Source organism: Pteropus medius, unplaced genomic scaffold (assembly GCF_902729225.1).
Source record: "Pteropus medius unplaced genomic scaffold, Ma_sr-lr_union100, whole genome shotgun sequence".
Lineage (NCBI taxonomy): Eukaryota > Metazoa > Chordata > Mammalia > Chiroptera > Pteropodidae > Pteropus > Pteropus medius.
Window position 1 is genome coordinate 410,188 of NW_024342474.1, and position 24,362 is coordinate 434,549.

A 24,362-nucleotide genomic window follows, 5' to 3' on the forward strand; every position below is an offset into this window, starting at 1 on the left:
CAAGAAAAAATACAGCACCTGGTTCTGAGTATTTATTTCAGGTAGTGGTAGTCTCCAAGGGGAGAATGGAAAAAAAGGTAGGCATTGCTGTCCACCTGGGTAAATCATAGCATCACATGAGAGTACTCAGACCTGCTGCCCACTGAGAAGGGGGCTGTTCTCACCGATGGAGTAAGAATGGAAGACCTGGGGCAGACGCAGCCAGTGGGTGCTACTGCGTGGCAGCTGGGAAAGGGGGTTTGAGGAGCCCTGCTTCATAAGTCTGCGCCTGATATTGGGAGAAGAAGCAGGGAAACTGGTTAGCAATAGACAAGGGCAGCTTATTTACTTCTCCAAAGAAGAGGACATACCTATATCCCAGGTTTACTTGGCCTTGATCCTAGCTCCTTCCCCTCCTCCTCACAGATAAGGTTCATCCTCTCTTGTTCCTATGGTAACCTCTGCCCATTCCTCTCTCCCAATGAGCTTCTCTACTTTGAGGACCTTGGCACTCCAGGCCTGGGGATCTCCCCTTCTTGCAGGTGGAGAACTCACTTCACCCAACCTCTGCCACTCTTGATATAGCTAATAACAACAGCCATCAATATCATCATTTTTGCACTCCTCTTTCAAAACAAGGTGCTTTATCCACATTGTCTCTAATTCTGACAATAGCCCCACAGAGCAGGTATTAGTTTTTGTACTTTTCAGAGGCTCAAAGAGATTAAGCTACTTCCCCAAGGTCCCACCAGTGAGACTGCAGTCCAGGCCTGTTTAACTTCCAAGTCTGGGCTCTTTCCTGGACACTGTACTTCCTCAAAGGGAGTGGTGATTCCTTCTCCCCTTGAGGAAGAGTAAATGATGGTAATAAGAAATAGGGGGTGTCAGCTTGATGGTGAGGTCCTCACCTATATATCAGAGATGCAAGCACCATAGCCATCAATGCCAGCAAGATGCCCATGAGAAGGGGAGCCTGCCCAAGGCCCGCTTCTTGACCTGTGAGTGGAATTCCAGACACTGCTTCAGTGTCTGCTCCTTAACAGATAGTCTCTGTCCACTCCCCTTCATCCCAGCTCTTGTCCAAATACCTACCAGGCATGACAAGCTCGGTGCTGACCATTGCTAGGCTGTTGGCATCAGCCAAAGACACATTGAGGCAGTAGGTCCCTGAGCCACCCTTCAGTACCTGGTGCAGAACCAGCTGGCAGGCTGGGCTGGGTAGCACAGGCTGACAGAGCCGCTGGGCAGGGGGCAGACACCCTGGTGATGATATATCCATACAGGCTTCCTCGGGCAGCCTGGGAGAGGGGTCATGTTATGTCAGGAGTTCTGTGTAGGAACACTAGACACCAGAGAGCAGGGCAACAGTCAACCCAGGAGTTCTCAGGGCCACCAGTGGGACACTTACCCGCCTTGGCAAGACACAGTCAGCTCAAATGCATCTCCTTCACTAGATGGCACAGCCTGTAGGATCTCAGCATTCTCAATACCCTCTGCAAAGTTGCAAGATTTTAAGTCTGGGATTCTTCTACCAGAACTCCTCAAAGGCCCATAGACAGAAAAACCCTAGGCTGCTTCCCCAATCCCATCCCCATGCCTTCAAATGAAAACCATGGGCTTTGGGTATTCTTGTCCAGGTGAGTAACTCATTCCATAGTATGCTTCCACTGGCAGCTCTAAGCAGCATACGCCTCCCTCCACCAGCCCCCATTGCAGGCAAGACTCACGGACAATGTCCAGGGTGAGGGAAAAGGAGCCATATCGATACAGAACACAATCCAAGGGGACTTGTCGCTTCACCAGGTTTAAGGTGGCTGTACTGTCCAGCAGGGGGCTCTGGGAGCCTGGCAGGAGAGGGTTGAAGAGAGAAAATCAAGAGACAAATGACTCACCTGAAAACAGAGGCCAACCAGGCATTTTCCCAGGTAGAGCCAGAGCTACTGGATCCAGGCTTGGATTCAGACAAGACCTGGGAAATCTCATTTTATAGATAAGGAAACTGAGTCCCTGAAGGATATATGACTGTCCCAGAGTCACACAGGGGTAGAGCTGGAGTTTTAAAAAATCCCAAATGTTTATCCCACTCCACACTGTGCCAGGTCCTGGGCTAGACACTTGACATACGTTAACTCATCTAAACATCACTATCTCATTCCTCCTTTTTCAATGTTCTTATCACAATTTCAGGTTGATCTGCTTTGGATTGAGATTCCAGGGATGAGAAATGGAATCGGAATCTGGGAAAGATTTCTATGCATTTACATATGAACAGGAAATGAGATATAAATACATATATGATCACAGTCTGTTCCCTGGCCTGCCCCTCAGGGAATAGCCCTCCTCAGGGATAGAGAAGCAACAAGCTCTATTCTGGGCCTAGGAGAAGACCCTGACTTCCTAAACTCCATATCTATTCCATGTCATTAAGAGAGACTTGAGGGCTTTAAAACCATTGAGGGCCCTGAGAGGACTCTATCGCTAAGCAAAGGATCGGGTAACATCTGAGTCCTGAGTAAATCTTTCAGCTCTTTAGTAACAAATGCCCCATCTCAATAAACTGCATTCACATTGGCCTTCTTACCTGTAATACCTTCCGTAGGCATGGACAAGCTGACATCTGGACTCTCAGGCTCAGGTGTGGGTACCTCTCCTGCTGTGGTCTCCACCAACTCTGTAGTTGTTACCTGTGCAACTGTGGTTTCAGAGGGCTCTGCAGTTGACACTTCAGGTGTACCTATGGCCTCTGCAGTTGGCATCTCTGCAAGTGTGGTACCTATGATCTCTGAGGTTGGTACTTGCTCAGGTGTAGTACCTATTCCCTCTTCAGTTGGCACTTGTACAGATACAGTACCTATAACCTCTGTTGTTGGCACCTGTACAGCTGTGGTTCCAGAGGGCTCTGCAGTTGGCACCTGACCAGGTGTAGTACCTACAACTTCTGCTGTAGGTACTAGCCCAGCTGTGGTGCCAGGGGCCTCTGCAGTTGGCACATACCCATCTGTGGTGCCTGGAACTGGGGAGGAGCCACAGGAGGTGAGAGGAATGGCAGCCTGAAGCACCGCTCGGGCAGTGATTGGGCCAGACTCTAGGTAAGTGTGAGTGACCACAAGTGCCCGAGAGATCAGGGTTCCAGTACTGTCTCCAAAGTCCCAGGTGTAGGAGAGGTCTGCCCCAGACAAGTAGCCACTGGGGTCATGGAGCTGGAGGGCAAAGATCAAAGGTTGATTTCTCAAGAAGCGCTTGTTCCCTCCATCCAAGGCCTGTAGCTGGGACACGCTCACAGAGAATGGCACCTGGTCTGAGATTGGAACCAAAAAAGGGGAAAATCACACCTGGGCCACAGCTTCTCCTCTCATAGCCACACCCTCCAATTCCAAGCTGATTGACCTTCCCTTCACTGGCTCCAAGCCCCACATTCCTCTGCCCAGGTATTCCTGGCTCTGCCCCTTTAAGGTTATGCACCACTTCCCATTTCCCCTTCTAGTCTAGCCAAGCCTCCTCACCTTCTTCTCCTGGCTCTGCAAGGATTGGCCTTGCCCTTCCTAAATCCTTACCAGTAATGGTGAAGGCTGAGCGGGAGTGAGCGAGGGGCACGTAGCTCTGGGATCCCCGACGGTGGTAGACAGTTACTTCCATGGTATGTATGCCCAGCTCTGCTGTGCCTGTCTCAATGCTCAGGCCAGACACTGGACCCCCCAAAACTTGCCAGTATTGGCCTGAGGTTTTTGGAAAGAAAAATAGGGAGGGTGGGTGTTACCAGTCAAAGAAAGTCGACTGAAGGGCAGGATTAGATACGGCACCAGAGAAGGAAGGTCAGTAGATATATTAAGGATGGTTATTTTAGAGGGTATTTGGAAGGTTGGAACAGGGGCAGGAAAGGAGTCCTAACGAGTGGTTCCATGGGATGGGACTATAATTGGGGAAGGGCTCCCGGAAAAAAACTATAATAGAGAGAGTTGGACGGGGCCAGGTGCTACGGAAGAGGAAGGAGCCACAGGGAAAATAATTAGGGAAACTCACAGAGCTTAAAGGGTGGGACCAAAAGGAAAGGAGATCAAGAAGAAAGAGGTAAATTCAAGTGTGGATTACAGGCCAGAGCAGAGAGTCCCTCACCCCAGGTCTTCCAGACATAAACAAATCTTCTCCTCTGAAACCAAGGGCCAGATGGACAGGCCTCTCCATCAGGAAAGATGCAGGCATCATCAGGTTCCTGGGGGTATACTGGCTGTCCTTCCCATACCTGGCTCCCTGAAAGGTAGATACAGAGTCACCCTCAAACCCTGGCATTCCTTTCTGTACACCAAAACCCCTAACATGGCTCCCAGAGAGGGGCTCTGGGAATACTTCCTAGCTACAAAGTATATTCCCTTTGGTACAATCCATTTGGGGTGGCAGTGGGAAGAATGGAAACTACAATTAAAGATTCATATGTATATACTTACATACGAAAGAGGTTGGAAGGCCATATATCAAAATGTTTAGAGTTATTTGTTCTAGCTAATGAGATAAAAAGAAAGAAAACCACCAGCTTGCAATTACTGAGCCTTTACTATAGGCTAGGGCAGGCATTATGCTAAATTCTTTATATATTATCACATTTTAATCCTTACAATGATCTTCCAAGGTAGGTATCATCCTCATTCTATGAATAGGGGAATGGAAACACACAACAATTAAGTATCTTGCTCAGGGTTCCAAATTTGTAACAAGTTTATTTATTTATTTCATTTCATTTCATTTCATTTCATTTATTTATTTTTTTGGTAACAAGTTTAAATCCAAGTCGGTCTAACTTCTATGTCTACTGAGTCCTCTGTCCCCCATTTTGGAGGCTATAATTCTTTTCCTTTTTATTTATGTTTTCTAATTTTTCTACAATGAATATGCATGACATATGTAATTTGTTAAAAAATAAAAATTAGAGGGGAGAGAGGGCATTCCCTGAGCTCACTGGGGATAGATACCAGGGAATCTGAGCCCCAGGAATGAGGAGGGCCTGGAGTAGAGAAGTACTCACCATTGATGATGGTGTTGTTGGTCCAGATGACCTGCCCATCTGACATCACCTTTTGGCTTTCAGGGAAGTGCAGGGAAATGGAAAAGGAGGCATTTGCCCCGACCAGCGTAGGCCCATCATTACTGACCTTCAGGGACACCTGGCCACCTGAGAAGGGCAGCTGCATTAGCTGGGACTCCTTTGGCTTCTCCTCCTCATTTATCTTTCTCCTAACTTTCTTCTCAAGCTACATTCAACCCAGTTCTTGCTCCTCTCCCTCCCCATTCCCATCATATCCTCCCCAGAAATTGCCAAGTTCCTACCTCTCCAGCAGTCAGGGTGCTGGATTTCTGTCCACTCTGGATATAGCTCCCTATTCCAGGTTTTAGTTCTGAGCTGTCTAGAGATACCATGCCAGCGCCAGTCTCTGGGTCCTGAAAAAAAGGTACCAAGAGGGCCCTAGGATCCTCGCTCAGTCCCTTCTCAAAGTTCATTTTAAACTAATATAATATTCCATGTCAACTATAATTGAAAATAACATATATATAAAAATTTTAAGTGCATTTTAGTGCACTGAATACCCACTGTGTACCAGGCAATATGCTAGGTACAAAGCACTTAAGAAATGAATAAGACGTGGCCTTGAAGAGATTCAAAGTAAAGTATAGGAAATAGACATATATATAAATTTTTTTATTATTTATTGTTTTATTATTATTTATGCCTACAGCACCTGGTCTTCCTAGGTGGTCTCCCATCCAAGTACTAACCAGGCTCAACCCTGCTTAGCTTCTGAGATCAGACATTGGGCTTGTTCAGGGTGGCATGGACGTAGATCATGGACTGTGGCTCCACTGGGGTGTGAACCCAGGACCTTCTGCGTGTAAAGCAGATGTGCTAACCGCTACATGATGGAACAACCTCCCATATACATAAATTACTATAATTTATGGCACTGTTTAATATGAGCTATAGCCGACATGCATAAGTGCAACTAAATGAAGAATTAAACAGATTAGTTCTACTCTGGCAGATAGGGAAAGGCTTTAATGAGGACTTAGCCTGTAGGATAAAGCACTCCGGGCAGAAGGCCCAGTACAAGCAGATGTAAGCATAGCATGATAGGGAATTACTAGCAATATGGTTGATGTACACTATGAGAGATGAGGCCAAGAAGACTGTTTGGAGGCTTTGAGTGCCAAGCAAAGGAATTTGGCTTTTATCCTGCAGGCAAGGACACCTTAGAAGATTTTGTTTGTTTTATTGAGATATAATTCACATACATAAAATTCACCCTTTAGAATCTTTTCAAATATGATCAGGAATGTGTTTTAGAAGGATCATTATGGCAAGCAGTGAGGCGGATGGATCAGAGGTAGGCAGAGGTTGGGGCTGGGGATAGAGCAGACAAAATTATGACGACTGACTGGCAGTGGTCTGAGAAAAAGGGATATGATGGATTTCCGTATGCATCCCCCAGATCCAGCAACTATCAACATTTTGCCACATTTACTTTACCTATCCTTTGTTATTGTTGGCTGTTTGTTTTTTGGCTAAAGTATTTAAAAGCAAATCTCAGATATCTTGTTATTTTAACCTTACACATTCAGTATGTATCTGTAAAAAATAAATAAATAAATATTGAATAAGCGTTGTTATTTCACTCTAGACAAAATTATCAAATGCAGTCCACATAAGATTTCATGAATATTTAAAATGGCTTCTTAAGATTTTAAAAATCAGGATCCAAAAAGTAAGCACAATCTTTTAAGAGCCTCAGGTGAACAAGTATGAACAGAATGTTTCCAGAATACATAGTAATTCTGTAAAATAGTAAAAGAAAGATATAAAACAGCAGTATGAATGAGGAAAATCAGATCAAGGAGAATATTCTCGGTCCGTGAGATCAGGGATCTAGAGAAAGGAAGGGGAAACCGGGATATGGTGTATGTATTTCACCACAGTAGAAACTATTCCTACTCCATTTCTAATTTGTTCTGGAATCCTAGTTGATTCTGCTCCGGGAGGATCTGGAATCATCTCTTTGAGCATCCAACCACTAGAGCAAGAGAATCATAAGATGACCCATTCTTTCTCCACCCCCAACCCTCCCTCCTCAGAGCAGCACGTGACATTCCAGACCCTCTCACCACTCCTCAACCCCACCTCTTGCTCCTGTCACGAGGCCCCAATCCCCCAGAGCCCTTTCATGTGATTCTCAGCTGAGACCCCTCTGCGTGTCTCTTCCAGCTCCAGGACAAAAGCCTAGGCTGTGTTCACCCATCTCCATCCCAAAGAAAGGAGGTGGTGCCTCCTCACCCTTTTTATCCAATACCACATTTTCTTACTCCTCCCTTTAAAAACCCTATCTCAAGTGCCTGAGATATTGCCTAAAAGAGTCTCCCACTCATTTCACCCTCTTGGAGCCCCTGCTCCAGGTCATTGTCCAGGGAGCCTAAGAATTAGGGCCACAGAGACCCACTGTCCTCTTGCCCTTTTAAGCATATGGGATTATTTTCAGGCTCAGTCCCAAATCTCCATGTGGGGAGAGGGTTCAGGAGCCCATGTCCTCACTAAATCGAATGAGAGAGAGAAACCTGAAGTGTTCCTGTATCTCCCATTATAAGAGGAAAAACCAGAGCAGGTGTGCAACCCCAAATTCACACTTATTCATATCCACACTCACCTTCTGTGGCCCCCACAGCCAGAAGAGCACCCATCACAGCCACATGGAGAAGGCATTTTCTCTGCGCCAGATCCATCCTGTCTTCCTTCCAGCAACCAAAGGCTCTGGGAGGCTGGGACAAGCCCCTATATAAGAAAGGGGTGCTCATTTGCATAGCCCCTCCTCTTCTTCCTCTAGGGGAGTCCTGGGAGGGGCAGGAGGACTGGAGAAAGGCAAAACTGATAAGGGATCCTGGTCCCTGGACATCCCACTACTCAATGAGTTTCTAGTTTCACTGGGTCACTCTCTTCTTTATTGAGAAAGAATTGACTGAAGGGAAGCTACGTTAACTAACAAGTACCCGACACACAATTCATTACGGGAGAGTGAATGAATCTGTTGTTTGAATCAAGCCAGGAACCTCTCAAAAAGACAGAAACAGAGACCCTGCATCCAAAAACATAGACAGTATCGGGTAGGCTGAGAGGCTCAGGCAATGGTTCCTGCGAAACCCAGGAAACCCTTACAATGAGATTCCCAGCTTCCTGGGCTAGGTGGAATTTGATCTTAGATCGATACACATTTTTTCGAAGGGTTGTGAAAACGGCGAGATCAGGAAACGTCTATAGACTCAGGACACAGGTAGGAAACCCGAGCCCAAATCAAGTACTTGGAAAGAAGTGTTTCGCCTCCCCAAGGAGGCAGAAACTTGTCTTAATGCTGCACAAAACCAAACTTGGGCGGGACGCGGTCATTTGCGGCAGGAGGTGCTGGGTTAGCCCCTCCCACTCTTACGTTGCCCAATAGGAAGGGGTGAGGGCGGGGCCAGGGAAACGCGGGAAGGAGAGGCGGGGCTTCTGGTGGTGGTAGGGAACTTGGTGGGGGGGAGGCGGCAACATTGTTTCAAGTTGGACAAATTGACAAGAGCGAGAGATACACTGAGTTCCATCCGGACCTGGAGACGCGATTCTGGGCCCTGTTTTCCCCTCCTCCGCCCCCGAGAGCCGGGGCCCGCTTTTTGCAGGGTTCCCAGGCCCCCGCTCCAGGGCCGGGCTGACCCGACTCACTAGCGCTTCATGGAGAACTTTCAAAAAGTGGAAAAGATCGGAGAGGGCACGTACGGAGTTGTGTACAAAGCCAAAAACAAGCTGACTGGAGAAGTGGTGGCGCTTAAAAAAATCCGCCTGGACACGTGAGTGGCCTATATACCGGGGCTCCTACCTCGGAGGCTTCTTGAGTGTCCCCCACCCCCAACCCAACAGGCGGGTAGCAGTCCAAGGACCGGAAGGTAGTAGGAAGGGACTTCTTTTGAAGTGGAGAGGTGGGTTGGAGGACTGTAGAGGATTTCCCTGTGGAGATTATAAGGAGTGTCGAATCTGTGGGAAACTTGCTACCCAAAACCGAGTGATGCCCCCAAATGTGCAGTGAGGAAGACACAGGAAGAGGAAAGAGGCCTCTGAGATGGGGTCCAGGACTCCCCGTGGAGTTAGGTTTTGTGGGAACCGGTGAAGAGCACCTTTTTGAATAAGAGCCCTCCTCGCTGCCCTAGCCCCACCCTCATCTTAGAATTTTCTCCCTCTTTCAAAAGAATGGCAGTTGAACCTCACTGGCCCCTCTAGGGAGGCTGGGTAGCTGCTACTCCTTTTTGTTTGTTTTGTTTTGTTTTGTGTTTTTCCCCTCTGTTACCTTCTCTCTTCTCCTTCACCAGGAGTCTTTACTTACCTACCCTTGGGGAAAAAAGAAATAATGACCTTAATATGTCGCAAAGCCACTCCCTGTCCACCCATGAATGAAATCCTACAGCACCCTTTCTCTTCTAATTTTCCTAGGGGACATTGGGGTGCTATCTCCTTGGTGAGGGGAAAAAAATGACTGGGCTGGAGAAAAGGGAATATTTGTAACCACATTTCCATTTCTGCTTTCCCAACCTCTCCAAGTGAGACAGAGGGTGTACCCAGTACTGCCATACGAGAGATCTCTCTGCTTAAGGAACTTAACCACCCTAATATTGTCAAGTAAGTATATACCTGGGAGGTGCTTGACAATAAAAAAGGTGCCTTCTGTCTGTGTCATCTGGGCATTCTCTCCCTCACCTCCATTCCTGGACCTCCGTTCCCTAGGTTGCTGGATGTCATCCACACAGAAAACAAACTCTACTTGGTTTTTGAGTTTCTGCACCAGGATCTCAAGAAATTTATGGATGCCTCTGCTCTTACTGGTATCCCTCTTCCCCTCATCAAGGTAATCTTTCTCATCAACTCTTCCCCAACATGGGCATGTCTTGGGGGAACCGAAGGCAGGCAATTCAGACTGAATGATGATTTGTGACCTTGGTTTCCTTCTCAGCTCTCTTCTTCCTATATACACACACACCTTTCTTTTGTGAGTCTTTCACTGTTCATTACAGTTACTAACCATTGGGCTAGGCAGGAGAATCAAAGAAGTTGAAACTCTAGTGAGTCAATGGTCAGATGAAACTCAGATAACTGAGACTTGAGGGCACTTGGTACATTCCTCCAAAAAAGCCCTTCCACCTATTTGGTGGGAGAAATAGCCAGTGAGTCTCTAATGTCTGTTTTAGGGCTAAGTTCTTCACTCACTGAGCTATTTTCATTCTATCAAGAAATGTTTATTCAACGTACATTCATTGAACACCTTTAATGTGCTAGGCACAGGATATGGAAAAGAGATGCAAAACTGAGTAAGACCTGGTCCTTATCCTCACTGGGCTGACAGTCCTATGAAAGAAATAGCTTATAAATATGTAATTATAATCTAACATAGTAAAGGCTTTCATAGAGCTTTGGAAGCATGGAGTAGACCGTAATCTGCTCAGTGTGATAAAGAAACACAGTCCTCTTTTTCTCCATTGTCAGAGCTATCTGTTCCAGCTGCTCCAGGGTCTAGCTTTCTGCCATTCTCATCGGGTCCTGCACCGAGATCTCAAACCTCAGAATCTGCTTATCAACGCAGAGGGTTCCATCAAGCTAGCCGACTTTGGACTAGCCAGAGCCTTTGGAGTCCCTGTTCGTACTTACACCCATGAGGTCAGTCTCTTTCTGCATTTCTTCTCTGTACTTTCTGGAAGGTGTTAACTAAGACATTCGCCAAGTTACTAAAAATATTTAGACAGCAGTTTCTCACTAGATGGAAAGTATTTCTGACACAAGAGGTCTTAGAGGGTACACAGAGTTTATACTACGGGGCTTAGTGGGCTCTGATAGGTATCAACCCAGGAGAGCTGAATATATATCATAAAATTATGACCACTTGCCTCAGATTTTCCAGGAAGGTCACAAATTGTGGGTTCAGAAAATATGGCCCCCAGAGCCATGGGCTAGGTTCATTCTGGGCTAAGGAGTTGTATGTAGTCATTTTACTTAGGGGAAATCAGAATGAAGGGAAGGATGGAGGGAAAGAAGCTGTTAAGCGGCTGAGAGTTAGAGTAGTGTTGGGGAACTGAGATGTGGGACTCTCCATGCTCCATACACCATCCCCCCGCTTCCTACTTTTGTCCCCAGGTGGTAACCCTGTGGTACCGAGCACCTGAAATTCTTCTGGGCTGCAAATATTACTCCACAGCTGTGGACATCTGGAGCCTGGGCTGTATCTTTGCTGAGATGGTACGGAGGCATGCCTGAGTTCCACCCAGCCCACTCTTCCCCACATTCAAGAACAACTAAACTGTTTCTTGGCCCAGACCCATAGCCCTTTATTATCACAGGGTTCTTTCTCTAGAGTAGTACCAAGGTGGGTGGTAGGGAAAGGATAGGACCGTTGTCCCTGATATCAATCACAATGTTAGGATATTCTTAAACAGCCTTAGCATCCAGCGTACATCTCTTATCCTCGAACTGAGCTAAATCATTTCTGCAGCTGCTTTAGCTTTAGTCTGCATATATTAGGGAGAATGAATTCCATTTAGTGCTTCTTTCATTTGCCCTGGAGACCTTATCGTAAGGTACCAGGAATGCAGTGAGGCCACCTGTGTTCACCTTAGCCACACCTTTTGTGTAAACTGCAGACTTAGGATCATGTCCCCCTTCAACCTCTAGCTTTTCAGACTGAAAGATCCCTGAGACTCAGTGTTATGTGGGAACTCTTGTCCCCTTTAATACGACAGTGGAGTGGGCTGAGTTTTCAAATCAAATCAGCAATATGTTTTATGGTCCTTTATCTGGGTTGTAACTGGGGGCTTGGAGACAATTAGCCTATATATATATATAATGTACATTTATCCTCCAGTGCATTACCTTACAATTGCCCATATTCCTCTCTCAATTCATCAAAAAATATTTGTTAAGCACCTAGTGTGTACCCAGCACCATGCTAAGTGCTGTGGGGAACACAGAAGAAATGGAAGACACAGTCTCTGCCCGCTGTGCTCCTATCTAGAAGTGGCTGCATCACAAGGAGGGGGGATGACCGCAGTGTCTACCCCACACCCCGTGAGTGGCTTGGGATCCCTTTGCTACATGTCAGTGGCACCCCAGACATTCACCCCCTCCCAGCCCCACCCAGCCTTGGGGATCTGCAAAGCCATGGTTGGGGGAAGGAAGGAGGGGGCAAGGAGACAGATGAAGGGACTTCATTGTCTCAGGCTCTGTGTGACTGACCCCATGAAAGTTCCTGGGGAGGGAGTCATGGGGCCCTGCTGACCTACCACTGCCTGTGGGAACCTCCATTGTATGGGAGGCAGTTTTGACTGACTTCAGTGCGAGTATTGGCCTTTCCTCTTTCCCCATTTTCAGGTGACCCGCCGGGCCCTATTCCCTGGAGATTCTGAGATCGACCAACTCTTCCGGATCTTTCGGACTCTGGGGACCCCAGATGAGGTCGTTTGGCCAGGAGTCACTTCTATGCCTGATTATAAACCGAGTTTCCCCAAGTGGGCCCGGCAAGATTTTAGCAAAGTTGTGCCTCCCCTGGATGAAGATGGAAGGAGCTTGTTATCGGTGAGAGTTGGGGGGAGACTCCTGTTTCCTCTCATTCACCACCCTAGGGCAGGGTTTCTCCTAAATGAAGGATGAGACCCTGAACTCTGGGTCTCAGCATTTATCTAGACCCTGCTTCTGTCTTCCTATTGTCACACCAACTGAATGGTTAGATATAGGGAGGAGGGAAATGGGAACTTTGCCTTGGGTAAAATGAATTCTCGTTTTTTTGACTTCTTGGAATACTTGCTGCCCATTTAGTCCATTATCACATCACTGAAGTCAGTATACATCTCTCCCTCCAGCAAATGCTGCACTACGACCCCAACAAGCGGATTTCGGCAAAGGCAGCTCTGACTCACCCTTTCTTCCAGGATGTGACCAAGCCAGTACCCCACCTTCGACTCTGATGTTCTTCCCCAAGCCCTCAGTCTTACCCTCTCCCCAAGTGGGGGCCTGATCTGGCTTGGCCCTGGGCTATTTGCCCTCTGTCTTGTCTGGCTGCCTTAACACTCACTTTCCCCTCTTAGCCAGCCAACTCTGGGGATACAGGGGTGAAAGGGGAAAATGGGTAAAAATGAAAGGAAGCTTCAGTATTATATGCACTTAAGTCAGCCTCTGTCCCCCTCCTCTTAGTCATTGCTGAAGAGGGCTGGTATTACAAAAAAAAAAAAAAAAAAAATGACTGACTCTTTCCCGTCCCCTCTTGAAGGATTTGCCATCCCAATCTCTGAAAGCCCTGCAATTATTATTTCTTGTGTTTGGGATGACAGAGACCCCAAGCCTCCCACAGCCACCGTGTTAGGCCAACTGGTAGCATGGGAGTAAGTTGGAACTTTTGAAAACCAAGCAAAACAAAAACATAGGGAGGGCCTATTTTGAAGAATTAGGTTAAAAATAGATCCAACCAGTTTATACTCTAGTTTTAGTGTTTCATTTCACCTAACAGTCTGGAAGACTCAAGATTCCCAGTTTCCACAGTCCTGGTGGGACTGCAGTAGAAATGATTGCCACCAGTGCCCTATTCCTTCTATGGGCAAGGGGTGTCTGGGGGGCTTTGGGATAAGGATTATGGCCTTGAGGCAAGTGAAAGATGTTTGAATTTTTCTCTTTCTTTTAAGATCCTTAGTTCTTCAGGTGCCAGGTCCCATCATCCTTTGAAGGCTGCCCCATAGGAGTGGAAGTTAGGGTTTAGACATCATTTTGAGAATGCTGACACTTTTTTAGGGCTGTGACCGAGTGGGAACATTGGGAAAAAATATTTCTTTAAAAGAAGGATGAACAATTATATTTATATTTCAGGTTATAGTAGTTTTTAAGTGGGAGTGGGTTGATTTGTTGCCATGTGCACGTTGGGGTTTTGTAATGCAAATGTTTAAAAAAGTATTTTTTTCTTTTTATGATTGTCTCTCTTCTCTCATCTCTTGTCTTTGAGTGTTCTTGCTATTAACATTATTGTAATTTAGTTTGTAATTCATTAAAAAAAGTTCCTAGTTTTATAGTTCATCTTTCCTTATGTTTGTGTATTTATTTACTAAAAGAATGTTGAGAATATATGAGTGTATATATATATATATATATATATATATATATGTTAATTGGTTACAGACCCCCACTTTACCTAATGTCTCTGTGCAGGGCTACCCACCCCACCCCATTTTGGCTTCTATGATGCAATTAGGATAGTGCCAATAGTGGGCAAAATGAGAATTATTACCCCATTTCACATCTGAAGAAACTGAAGCCTTTGTATTTCCTACTTTCCCCATAAACGTGCTTCTTCCTCACCTCACCACCACCCTGCCCCAACATACACACCACATACACACACACTCAAGGCAGCAGTTCCAGAATTTCAATACTAGGAAAGGCTTGATGCAGCAACATGGTTGGAAGTGGGCTCCATGAGAATTCACCTCGACACTACATTTCCCAGTAATTTCGTCGTTTTTCCTTTTTGTTGCAGCACAAACAACCAAGTTTCCTAAAGATACTTTATTCATCTTTATAATACAATTTCATAACATTATCAATTGTCTGTATGAAAAATTATTATGAAAGGGCTAAAGCCTCCCCAAGCTACCGCTTCTTGTAGTTGCCACTGTCTCACCCCACCAAAAACATCTCAGACCACCCACCAGCCATCCCCAAACCTCCTGTCCTCTGCGGCCCCACTAAAAGGAAGACGCACCGACGTAAGGGCTACTTAAATTCCCAGGCTCCAGGTCCCTAGAAGTATTTCCCTTTACACCCGCGCGTTGGTCGTAGAGGGAGCGGCGCTACAGTCAGCCAAGTCCGGGGGGAGGGGCGAAGGTCAGTGTTGGCCTTCCAAAGGCTTCTTTAAACCCCGCCTTGCCTGCCATTCAAGACCCGAATTTTCGTAGTACTGGTTAAAGTTTCACTTTGATCCGCCTCCGTCACTCACCTGATTAGATGTTTATGAGTCAAAAGGCGGGGTCATGATGGTGTCAAGATTTTATTGGTTGATCTATACGCCCGTCAACAGTGTACCGTCCCCTGTCTCGGGGAGCTCTCTCATCAATGGCTCCTTATCTCGTCCATCTTCAAGGATTCTCTCTCCATATTGGCCTGGGGCCCCGCCTGTCCGGTCTCTGGCTCGTCGTCGTTGGTGACAGCGCCGATAAAGACCCGCCTTTCTCCCCAGGATTGGCGGATCCCTGCACACAGAACCCACCCTTGATGGTAGGCGGGTAATCGTACTATTGGCCTGGGCCCCCGCCCCAGGCGAGGACGAGGAGGAGGGGCAGGAGGGTTTGGTTGAGCTGCGGCTGTTTGTCTGTTCGACACAGGCTTGGGCCCGACGGGGGAGACGGAGCCCCAGGTACCGGGCTGATGGAGCCCAGAAGGCAGGGGCGAAGGCGCCCGGGAGAGGAGAGCGGCTTGGCCTGAGAGCAGAGGCGGGTCTGGGCCTCAGCGGGGGTTAGAGTGGCCCACTGGAGAGGGGAGAAGGGGGTCGGGCCCCGGCAGGCCTATTGGGGGCGCTGAGGAGGGGGCCTGGCGGGCTGGGAGCCCGAAGTTGGTGAGGCCGGGTTGGGCCGGCGGCCAGGTGGCGGCCGGCGCGCGAAGCCCGGGGCTGGCGTGAGGGCTGGGGCAGGCCTCATTGAGCAGCGCTGAGAGGGAGGAGCTGGGGAAAAGGGCCGGAGAGCGGGTGAGGTAAGCCCATCTGCCGGGAGATGAGGAGGGGTCAGCCCTGACGCCCGGGACCGGAGGGTATCGGGGGCTGGGGCTCTCTCTAAAGATGTCTAATTGGAAGGGCCCCAGAAAGGTTCTTAGTTGTGTAAGAGGCATTCTTTTTAAGGGAAAGTGAGTATTAAAAAACAGCTAGGGTGTCCCAGAGTTGAGCCGAGAGAATGATTTGGGCTCAGTGAGGGTGAACTGAGGCAAACGAAGAAAGCTTTCCTAATCTACAAGGCTAAGGTAGTTGGGGAAATGGAAGCAGGGCCTGGTATCACTTATGGGAGCTTCTGCGAATGCTCGAGGTTGGGCTGGAGGCACTGGGATTTGGGAGGACTCACTCTTGTTCCCATTAGTGTTGAGAAGTGGTAATTTTAGGTTTTTTGATATTCCCTCGGTAGCCAATGAAGATAAAAGTAATTTTTTTTTTTTCTGTGACTGTTAGCTGTCGCAAACTCGATCCCTACACTTTTCCTTGGCCTCAGCTCGTTTAGGGTGCAGTCTCTCTGTTACTTGGTACCAGCCTCAGCTTGTTTAGTTTGCAGTCCTGTAAAGGAGCTAAGAAGTCGGATCTGGAGGAAGTTTGTTTTCTCACTTAATGTGTACTATAGTGGATACCATATCTCTGACCTGGAAGTGGAGAATCAGCTTTCTCTATTACCTGTACTAGAGAGGGGCTTAGGGATTCCCCAGCCACCATGGGATCTTCTGACCATAGTCGGTGAAACTTTTGTGGGATTTAGACTTGGGTTCTTCCTGGACAGGTAATGGTTAGATGGAACCAAACCTGGAAATAGGAGATGATATCACTGAGGAAGGGATTTGGGGAAGAGAGAAATTCCATTCCAAAAGGTTGGCATCAGCCTTCTCTATCTACTTTTTCAGGAGCCCAGGTTTCTGTGCTATAGAAATAGTAAACAGTAAGGCACTTGAGGAAGGGGGCGGGGTGCATAGAGAAAAGGAAGATGAATTAATAAGGTGCAGGAGATCCCTCCTCCCATATATTTTTAATGATCTGCTGACCTCCTTAGGCCCCCATAGATTGGAACTTATTGGATTTTCCCCTATTATACTTACTCCTTTTTCCTTTTATACCAATTTATTTTATAACTACATTTCTTCTTAGTTTCAAAAATAATATATACATATCTTTAAATATACAAAAGTGTAAAAAGTGTAAATCCTCCCACACATACCTCACTCATTATATTTAATCCAGGAAGGTCAGAGATAGACAGCAGATCAGACTAATCTTGCTTTGCTTTGGGGGATGTGCCACCAAAAGCAATTCTGTTTTCATGTTCCCACCAAACTCTGGTCTCTCATTCTTTTTACAGTTTTCCCTTCTGGGATGATACTCTGTAATTTCTTGTGCTCCTTTCACAGTTCGTTTTGTCTTCTAACAAATACAGACAAGTAGAGAGCTATACTCTGGGTTATTCCCCATCTTCTTGCACGCACACACACACCAGTTGTGCACTGGATATCTTAGGAAATGCCCAGATAGATAGCCCAAACTTTTTTATGGGCAGGAAGGAAACATTAAGGTGAATCATTGTTTAGGAGAATTATTGGCATCTCTGCTAACGAAAGGAATTTGAGACCTCTATCTTCTGGTTCATGATCTCTGTGTGTTTAGATTATATGACTGTCCTTTCATTATCTCAAAAGATGATGATGGTTCTCCTAAGAGCCCCTTGTATCTTTCTATAAGCAACTCCCAAGTTTCTCTAGATTTGAAATTGGTTGCCCTCTAAACCTCAGTACAGCTGGGACATTTTATACTACCACCTTATTAATTGAATTTGTCCTTACTGGCTTTAGAAGATCTCTAATGTGCCTAGCCTTTGTACAGTACCGTCAGGTATTTTTATTTTTCTCTTCTGCAAAGCCAAGCCTACATAAAATTGGGGAGGAGGGAGAACATTTTAATCCTCTAGACTGCCATTTTCTACATCCTGCCGGTATCTTGTACCTTTCTCTACGTTTTTTTGTTTTGTTTTCTTTTTAATTTCTACCTTCCCATTTAAGCGTAACTTTAAGAAACAATCTGAAATTTCTCCATATCCAGGTGTAAATAACAAATACTCAAAGTATTCATTCTTTCAAGGGTTTTTGTTTCATAACTGGGAGCTAAGGAGTGGATTATCAATATAGACTTTCAAACATAAACCTGGAGTTACAAAAATGTATTTGGAGAAGAGGGCTTTGCCATTGTCCTTGTCATACCCTGTATCTTCTGACTTTTATTTTGCTCAGGAGCAAGGATTGCTCTAGTTTGCTTGTTTGTGTGTATCGATATGAATTTGACTTCTGAGACAGCTAGGGTACGAGAAGCAAGTGTATAGCTCCTATTCCTAAAGCATTTCAGATTGGAAAGTAACCAGAGTGTGAGACAATGAACTTAAAATAAGGAAATGCAACAGCCCTCTAGGAGGAAGGATACCTTAAAACCCTACACAATACACTCCCACTTCCCAAGAGTGTTTAAGGAAAGATTTAGTCATTGACTGAACAGTAGCTGAGCTGAGTAAGGAGTCACCCAGGTGAGCAAAGTCTGTGCAGATTTCTAGGCCAGGATGTAGCTTCTTTTTACAGACATGGGTACCTTATCAGAGTACCCTCAAGTTCTGTGGTGGTATAATTTTTTTTTTCTTTCTTAAGTTCAGGAATTAATAGAATGACCCAAAGTTTTTTGAGCATTTAATATCAACTGAAAATTCAGGAAACTTTGTATTTAGCCACAGTTGCTTCAGTGTTAGAGTGAGAGGGCCACATATTGGGTATGATTAGGCCATCTGAGGCATAGTAACGGGTGACAGGAAAAGCAGTTAGCCCATGTGAGTTGCAACAGTACCTAGTGGGCTGGGTCCCAAAGAGGCCCTCCATCCAAGGGAAATCACAAAGAGGTCAGGGGGAGAATTGGTTCTCTAAGGCCTATTAAAAATATTCCCAAATGGATCCAAGTGAGATCTCTAGATGGCATGAAAGGGGAGGAGTAAATGGAGGAGGGAAGCAGGATTGCTTTGGCCTTATTTTAGGGAGCATTTAATGAACACCTACTAGGGATCAGTCATTGTGCTCTACTCTGGAGATTCAAGATGACATAAAAAATAGTCACACTTTTTGAGAAGGTCATAGTTTAGCAGAGCAGACAGACACAAACAATTAACTCATGATACAATAAATGCTGTTATAGAAATACAGTCTTAGTACTATGAGATCCCAGAGGAAGCAATGATAAGGGGTGAGAGGATAATTAGGTAGTTTCACAGAAAAGGTGGCATTTGAGCTTGGCCTTAAAAGATACGTTAGGAATTTGCTAGGCAGACAAGGTAGGGAAGGGCATTCCAATCTTTTGGAGGTCAATAATAGGGAGTTTGTACTACCATGCTGATAAGAGATAGCTATGCTTTTTGCCTCTTAGGGAAATATAAGGGAAAGAGTGGGGGAAGCAGAAGACTTTCATTTAAGCCAGTGACTCGTTGATTAACATGGGATCAACACAATGAAAGAGCTGAGCCAAATAGTGGAACTCTCAATTCAAGATTTTGGTAATTTGGGGTCTAGACAAAGTTGGAAAGTTGATATTTACTGACTTCTGCCTTATATTCCCTACTCAGTAAATCTCTCACATTAATCCTGCAAAAGTTACCACTTTCTCTATTGCCTTCCATTAAATTGCTTCTTTCAGCTATCCTGGCAGGGGTTGGTCAAGACCTTCAGGAGAGACATAATAATGAGTGAGTCCTTTTGTCAGAAGGATATGGGACTGGATCCCAGTTCCCAGGGAAGGCCTAGGTCTTCCTAACTTTTTAGTCCCAAAGGAAGTACTTATTTAAACTGAATAGAGAGGGAGAAACTCTAATCTAATCTAAGCTCTTGTTCCTGTCCTGGTGTCCTCTTCAGAGTTCAATTTAGAGTTCTGCATCTCTTGCTTCCTTAAGAGATATAACAGTAAAAAGTAGCAAGAGTACCTGATTAGGAGTACTTGCTAGAAGATTTGCTACTAAGCAGCTGTGCGATAGCTGTCTGTATGTTAACACCTGGCAAGTTGATTAATTTTATGTGCTTTGGTTTCCTCAGCTATAAAATACAGAGATTGGACTAGATGACATCTAGACTGCCTCTTATCTGGCAAACTGACATTACGGGGCTGACATTTGGGAGTGGGCTACACCCCAGGGGTCATATCCTTGGAACTCCATCTCTGTTGGTAGGTGGTAGACTTCTGGAGGCTTCATATGTAGTTGGCATAGGGACTCAAAGCTACCAAGTGGAAGGAGGCCTGAGGAATGGAGTCTTGCTCTAGCTGGGTCTGGCAGGCTGGGAAATCTTTCCTCTTCATACTTTCCTGCAATGCTGGAAGAGCTGTCCACACTAAAGAACTTGCCCAGTCACCTTCCTCCCCACCATCCCAATGGGCTGATGCCACGGTCAAGCCCCTGTCTTCCCTAGTTAATGGTCATTTGATAAGCCATTCTTGCAGAGTTGCACTTCTGAAGGAAGTTAAATCTGACTTCTTTTCTGAACTGAAAGAGCTGAAAAAATACTCCTCCCCCCCTTTTTTTTTGCCTCACATTTGAAGGTAATAATCATCACACCACTTGACTGGTTGGCTATGGTTTATTCTTTGCCTTTGAATGGATCTTTTGCCCACTGTCAGCTCTTGGCAAAAAAATCACCAAATAGGAGAGAAATCAGTTGAATCTATATATATTATTTCATTTCTGTACCCCTGATCTTTTGAAAGTCTAGCTATTGTATAAAAAACATGATACCCTTATAAACATGTTGGGATTAAAGATCAAGGCACAAAGATGGGCAGCCCATCGATTACTGTGAAAATAGAAGGTAGGACATACTGAAGGTGATGCATTGGGGTTGGAAGTAGTCTTTTCTAACTAACAGTTACTAATCCAAGATAATCCAAGGTTGCTTAGTAGCAGGAAAGTTTGCTGATCATGTCTCAACTCTGGTTGAGTTAGCTTCTGTGGGGTTATTGACAAGGGCTTTGCAGCCCAGAGTGTGTCTGACTTTGCTGTCTTCACATTCCCCCGACTCCTACTGTTTTCCCAGACCTAAAGTAATGAGTCTGCCCATGACAGTTCAGCCCATTTATCTCCCATGTTTTCCTTTTGTAAAGTTAGTAACTTTGAGGCTTAGTGTTCTACTTACTGGATCACATGCTTCGAAAGAGATATAAATGTGAGAGAATAAATTGAAAAATCTGTTAACTTTCCTGTTGTTTCTTAGGAGTGAAGTATATGTATGTCACCTAAAGAAACTTGATGGGCTTATCATCTATAGCTTTTTTTCCTATTGTGTCATTTGTTTTCTGTTTTAACATAGAATTTTATGATGGCCTAGTCTTTCTCTATGAAACAGTGAATATAAAGTGCCATATAAACATGTTTTTAAAAATAATTCGTCCTCACAGATGCTGAGAAAGCCCTAAGAAAAACATTTCTTAAATGTACCCAGAACTTTGGAATTGAATTCAAATTCTGTTCTTTGCTACTTTCACCTGTCTCCCCACCACCCACCCCACCCCAATTCTTATAGGTAAGGAAACTGAGACTCAGAAAGGCAAAAGGAGTGAATAGCCTAAGATCACGGTGAGTTAACTGTCAAAGCAGAGAATAAAACTCAGGCTTGCCCAATTCTGGAGCCCTTGCCACTACGCAGGACTGTCTGTCTTGTTTGGCTTTCCATTTTCATAACTGCTCCATACCTTTAGTAGCAGGGTTCAAGAATCCTCTGACCCCTGGAGAGCTATACTCAGCCCTCAACTTAATTTCGTCTAGGAATAAAATTAACCATGGCCAATAGGTTGGCCAGAGACTTCCTCCCATTCCCACTAACCTATCTTTCAGTGTCAGGCCTCTTCAAAGCAGTGTTTTTTAAACTTTTTTGATCACAACTCATACTTAAAAAAAATTTTTTTTACATCTAATTAAGTGTTTTCACAAAAAAGATTCTTATCCCTACTATTTGCAATACACTTAATTTTTTAAAATATTCTTATGATCTACCAAGTGATTTCAAGGTCGCTATTGACTTAGAGCCAGTTTGAGAAACACTGCTCTAAGGGTTTGAGGATGAAAACAGCTTAAGAACTGTGACACTGGTTAAGAAGTTAATACTGATTCTTACAGTATTGGTTACCAGAATTTTGGATTTCATGGACCAGTTAATTTAAATTTAAGGAGTTTTATTTTTTCCAGGTAAGGATATTTAGAAAGCTTACTACTGCCTATCAACACCATTTTTAAAAATTGTTTAGAAAACTATTTTTGAAAATATATTTCCTGTTAAATTATGCAGAATGAAAAATGGGAATCTCTTACATACCCCTTTCCTCAACCCAGATCTCCTCAGAGGTAACCCCTACTAACAGATGGCTGTGTATCCTTCCATACCTTTTTCTATGCAGAATTTTATTTTATAAAAATGGGACTGAGCCATGTATTTTGTTCCAACAGTTTTTTTTAATATACTTTGCCATAGGTCTTAGAAGATTTTTTTCATGTAATACATATATTTAGCTTTGAGAGAAAATTGATTCTAAGAAAGAAGTTAGAAATCTTGTTATAAAGGAAACTTTTAAATTGAATAAACTCAGCTGTATAAAATACTTGCTATATCATCTTTATTTTTATCATTTCATCATAGACCAGTGACAACTTCATCACAAAACAGCTCATGTGTATCTGGATTCTTTGGATCATTGGCCTAGGGAACTACAGAATACCCAATAGGATCAGAGTAATTTGTTCCACTCCTCTGTCTTACTCTAGTCTACTTTGAGACTTTTCTGTGTTCTCACTTCTATCTCATTTCTCTGCTGACTTTCTCTTTATACTTTTGCTTTTTCTCTACCTCTTTCATATCATGGCTGCTTTTTAGGAATATATTGATAACGAATACTGAATATACCATAGTATATTAAATTGATCTTTCTGTCAGGGCCACTAAATAACAATACCTATCTTATTTATTAGCACTATGCTAAATACATCTTTCATTTAATCCTCATAGCCACTCTATGAGATAGGTATTTTTCTTGTTTTATAAAAGTAGAAGGTGAGGCTCAGGCAGAGAAATTTTCTTTCGGTCATATTAATAATGATTAGTAGCTTAATAGTCATTTGAGTAGTTTATGTCAAATACTTAAGTTCTTTATATGTATTATCTCATTTAATCCCCACAGCAACCTTATGAAGCAGCTGTTCAGAAGGCTATTATCAAGTATATAAATGATGAAACGAGTGCACAGATAAGATTTCGTAACTTGCTTTGTGGCATCCCCCTCCCTCTACCCTTTCCCACTCTGATAATCCAGAGTTTCACAGCTAGTAAGCAGAACTATAAAATAAACCCAGTGAATTGGACTTCACAGCCTTTGTTCCTCTGTAGTGCCTCCTGTATAATTTTTCTGCCTTTACTATCTTTACTGTCTCTTCTGTCTTTACTAGGATTGCAGAGATTTTTTAACCCTGATTTGATTCCAAAACAACTTGCTATATGACAAAATAATGTTTCCCCACATACACCATAGAGTATGATGTTTGTGGAGTCACTAGAATCAACCTGGGAGAAGGGAAACATGAATTTGAGCAAGCAAACTACAACCCAAGCAATGCTTAGGTTTTAGAGAGAGGTTTGCACTCTGAGATCATGCTCACTTTTCTTTAAATCTCATAGTTCCTTTCCCCTCAAAGTCAGGATGATGAAATATATTCAGGTTTGGATGATTAGATTCCCAAAGTCCCAATTTCTCTCTCTTCCTGTCTCCTCCTCCACCACCAGCTTTCCTACCCTCTTGGAAGGTAGAGAAGGTGGTTCAGTTTATTCTTTCATCAAATATTTATTGCTTGAAGACTTATCCCCTACACCATCCTCTGGAGACTCCTGCATGTGTTTAGAAGGCACACCTTTCTCTGCCTCTAATTTGGAGAGTTATAGCTATTAGGTCCATTTAATGTGGAGGGCAATCTAATCCCTAAGTACCAAGAAGACAGCTGCAGGTTGAAACCAGGTCAAGCCTGCTGACTCTTAGACTTGACTTTCAGACATGGAGAAGTGGCAGAAAAAGTGAAAGAGTTGACACAGAATGTGGTCTCTTGATTGTGTTTCTCTATTAACTTTTGACCAGAAATGAGAAAGGATAGATTTTCAGAAATGTCACAAAGACTGGTCATATATGAAAGATACAGAACCAGAAGCTTACCCCTCTACTCTTAGGAGGGGTGACTTATCCTGCACCCTTAGAGTGAATCTCTCATTTTGAAAGCTAGAAAAAGAAGAAGAGGGAAGGACAGCCTCAGTAGATTAAGGCGATACTGGGGATCTCTAGGGTACTTGTGGATGGATCTAGGTGTTTTCACGCCAACTAAAAGTTGGTCAATTTGTTGTTCTTTCGAAGACCCAGTGAAGAATTAATGGGAGATTAAAAAGTTCTTTCAGACAGTTTTCAGTCTCTCCATTTCAGCTCCCTTGGCAGTTGGGTATTATGTGGTAGGGCAAACTCTACTTCAGATGCAGTTCTTACTTTTATTGTTCTCCACTCTTACCACTGACTGTTGCCTGG

General features: G+C 44.5%; 2 protein-coding genes across 4 annotated transcripts; one reads left to right on the top strand and one right to left on the bottom strand.

The window, feature by feature from the left end:
• Nucleotides 1-17: 17 nt before the first annotated feature.
• On the bottom strand, nt 18-8,186 carry PMEL (premelanosome protein). The gene is made up of 12 exons (XM_039865622.1): nt 8,168-8,186; nt 7,662-7,786; nt 5,299-5,409; nt 4,997-5,143; nt 4,093-4,227; nt 3,534-3,695; nt 2,561-3,277; nt 1,707-1,823; nt 1,388-1,472; nt 1,072-1,277; nt 888-975; nt 18-268 (listed from the first exon to the last, which is right to left on the bottom strand). Exons 2-12 carry the CDS (start codon nt 7,735-7,737, stop codon nt 127-129), a joined length of 1,986 nt encoding a protein of 661 aa, XP_039721556.1. The 5' UTR covers nt 7,738-7,786; nt 8,168-8,186; the 3' UTR covers nt 18-126.
• Nucleotides 8,187-8,492: 306 nt separating this feature from the next.
• Nucleotides 8,493-14,080, top strand: CDK2 (cyclin dependent kinase 2). Of its 3 annotated transcripts, none has more exons than XM_039865623.1 (8): nt 8,493-8,832; nt 9,578-9,655; nt 9,761-9,881; nt 10,517-10,687; nt 11,162-11,263; nt 11,945-12,088; nt 12,392-12,595; nt 12,880-14,080. In XM_039865623.1, the coding sequence occupies exons 1-8, from the start codon at nt 8,717-8,719 to the stop codon at nt 12,982-12,984; spliced, it is 1,041 nt and encodes a 346-aa protein (XP_039721557.1). In that variant the 5' UTR covers nt 8,493-8,716; the 3' UTR covers nt 12,985-14,080. The 3 variants fall into 3 exon arrangements, with proteins under 3 accessions (XP_039721557.1, XP_039721558.1, XP_039721559.1); XM_039865625.1 differs by having other exon boundaries at nt 8,696-8,832; nt 9,470-9,655; XM_039865624.1 differs by lacking the exon at nt 11,945-12,088 and having other exon boundaries at nt 8,494-8,832.
• The last annotated feature ends 10,282 nt before the right edge of the window (nt 14,081-24,362 follow it).

Bases quoted from the DNA above. Each gene is read 5' to 3' on its own strand.
- PMEL (XM_039865622.1), bottom strand. From the start codon at position 7,737: ATGGATCTGGCGCAGAGAAAATGCCTTCTCCATGTGGCTGTGATGGGT. The intron at 3,278-3,533 runs GTAAGGATTTAG...TTCCAATCTCAG, and splicing joins CTCAGCCTTCACCATTACTG to ACCAGGTGCCATTCTCTGTG. The intron at 1,278-1,387 runs GTAAGTGTCCCA...CCCCTCTCCCAG, and splicing joins ACTGTGTCTTGCCAAGGCGG to GCTGCCCGAGGAAGCCTGTA.
- CDK2 (XM_039865623.1), top strand. From the start codon at position 8,717: ATGGAGAACTTTCAAAAAGTGGAAAAGATCGGAGAGGGCACGTACGGA. The intron at 9,656-9,760 runs GTAAGTATATAC...TCCGTTCCCTAG, and splicing joins AACCACCCTAATATTGTCAA to GTTGCTGGATGTCATCCACA. The intron at 12,596-12,879 runs GTGAGAGTTGGG...CTCTCCCTCCAG, and splicing joins ATGGAAGGAGCTTGTTATCG to CAAATGCTGCACTACGACCC.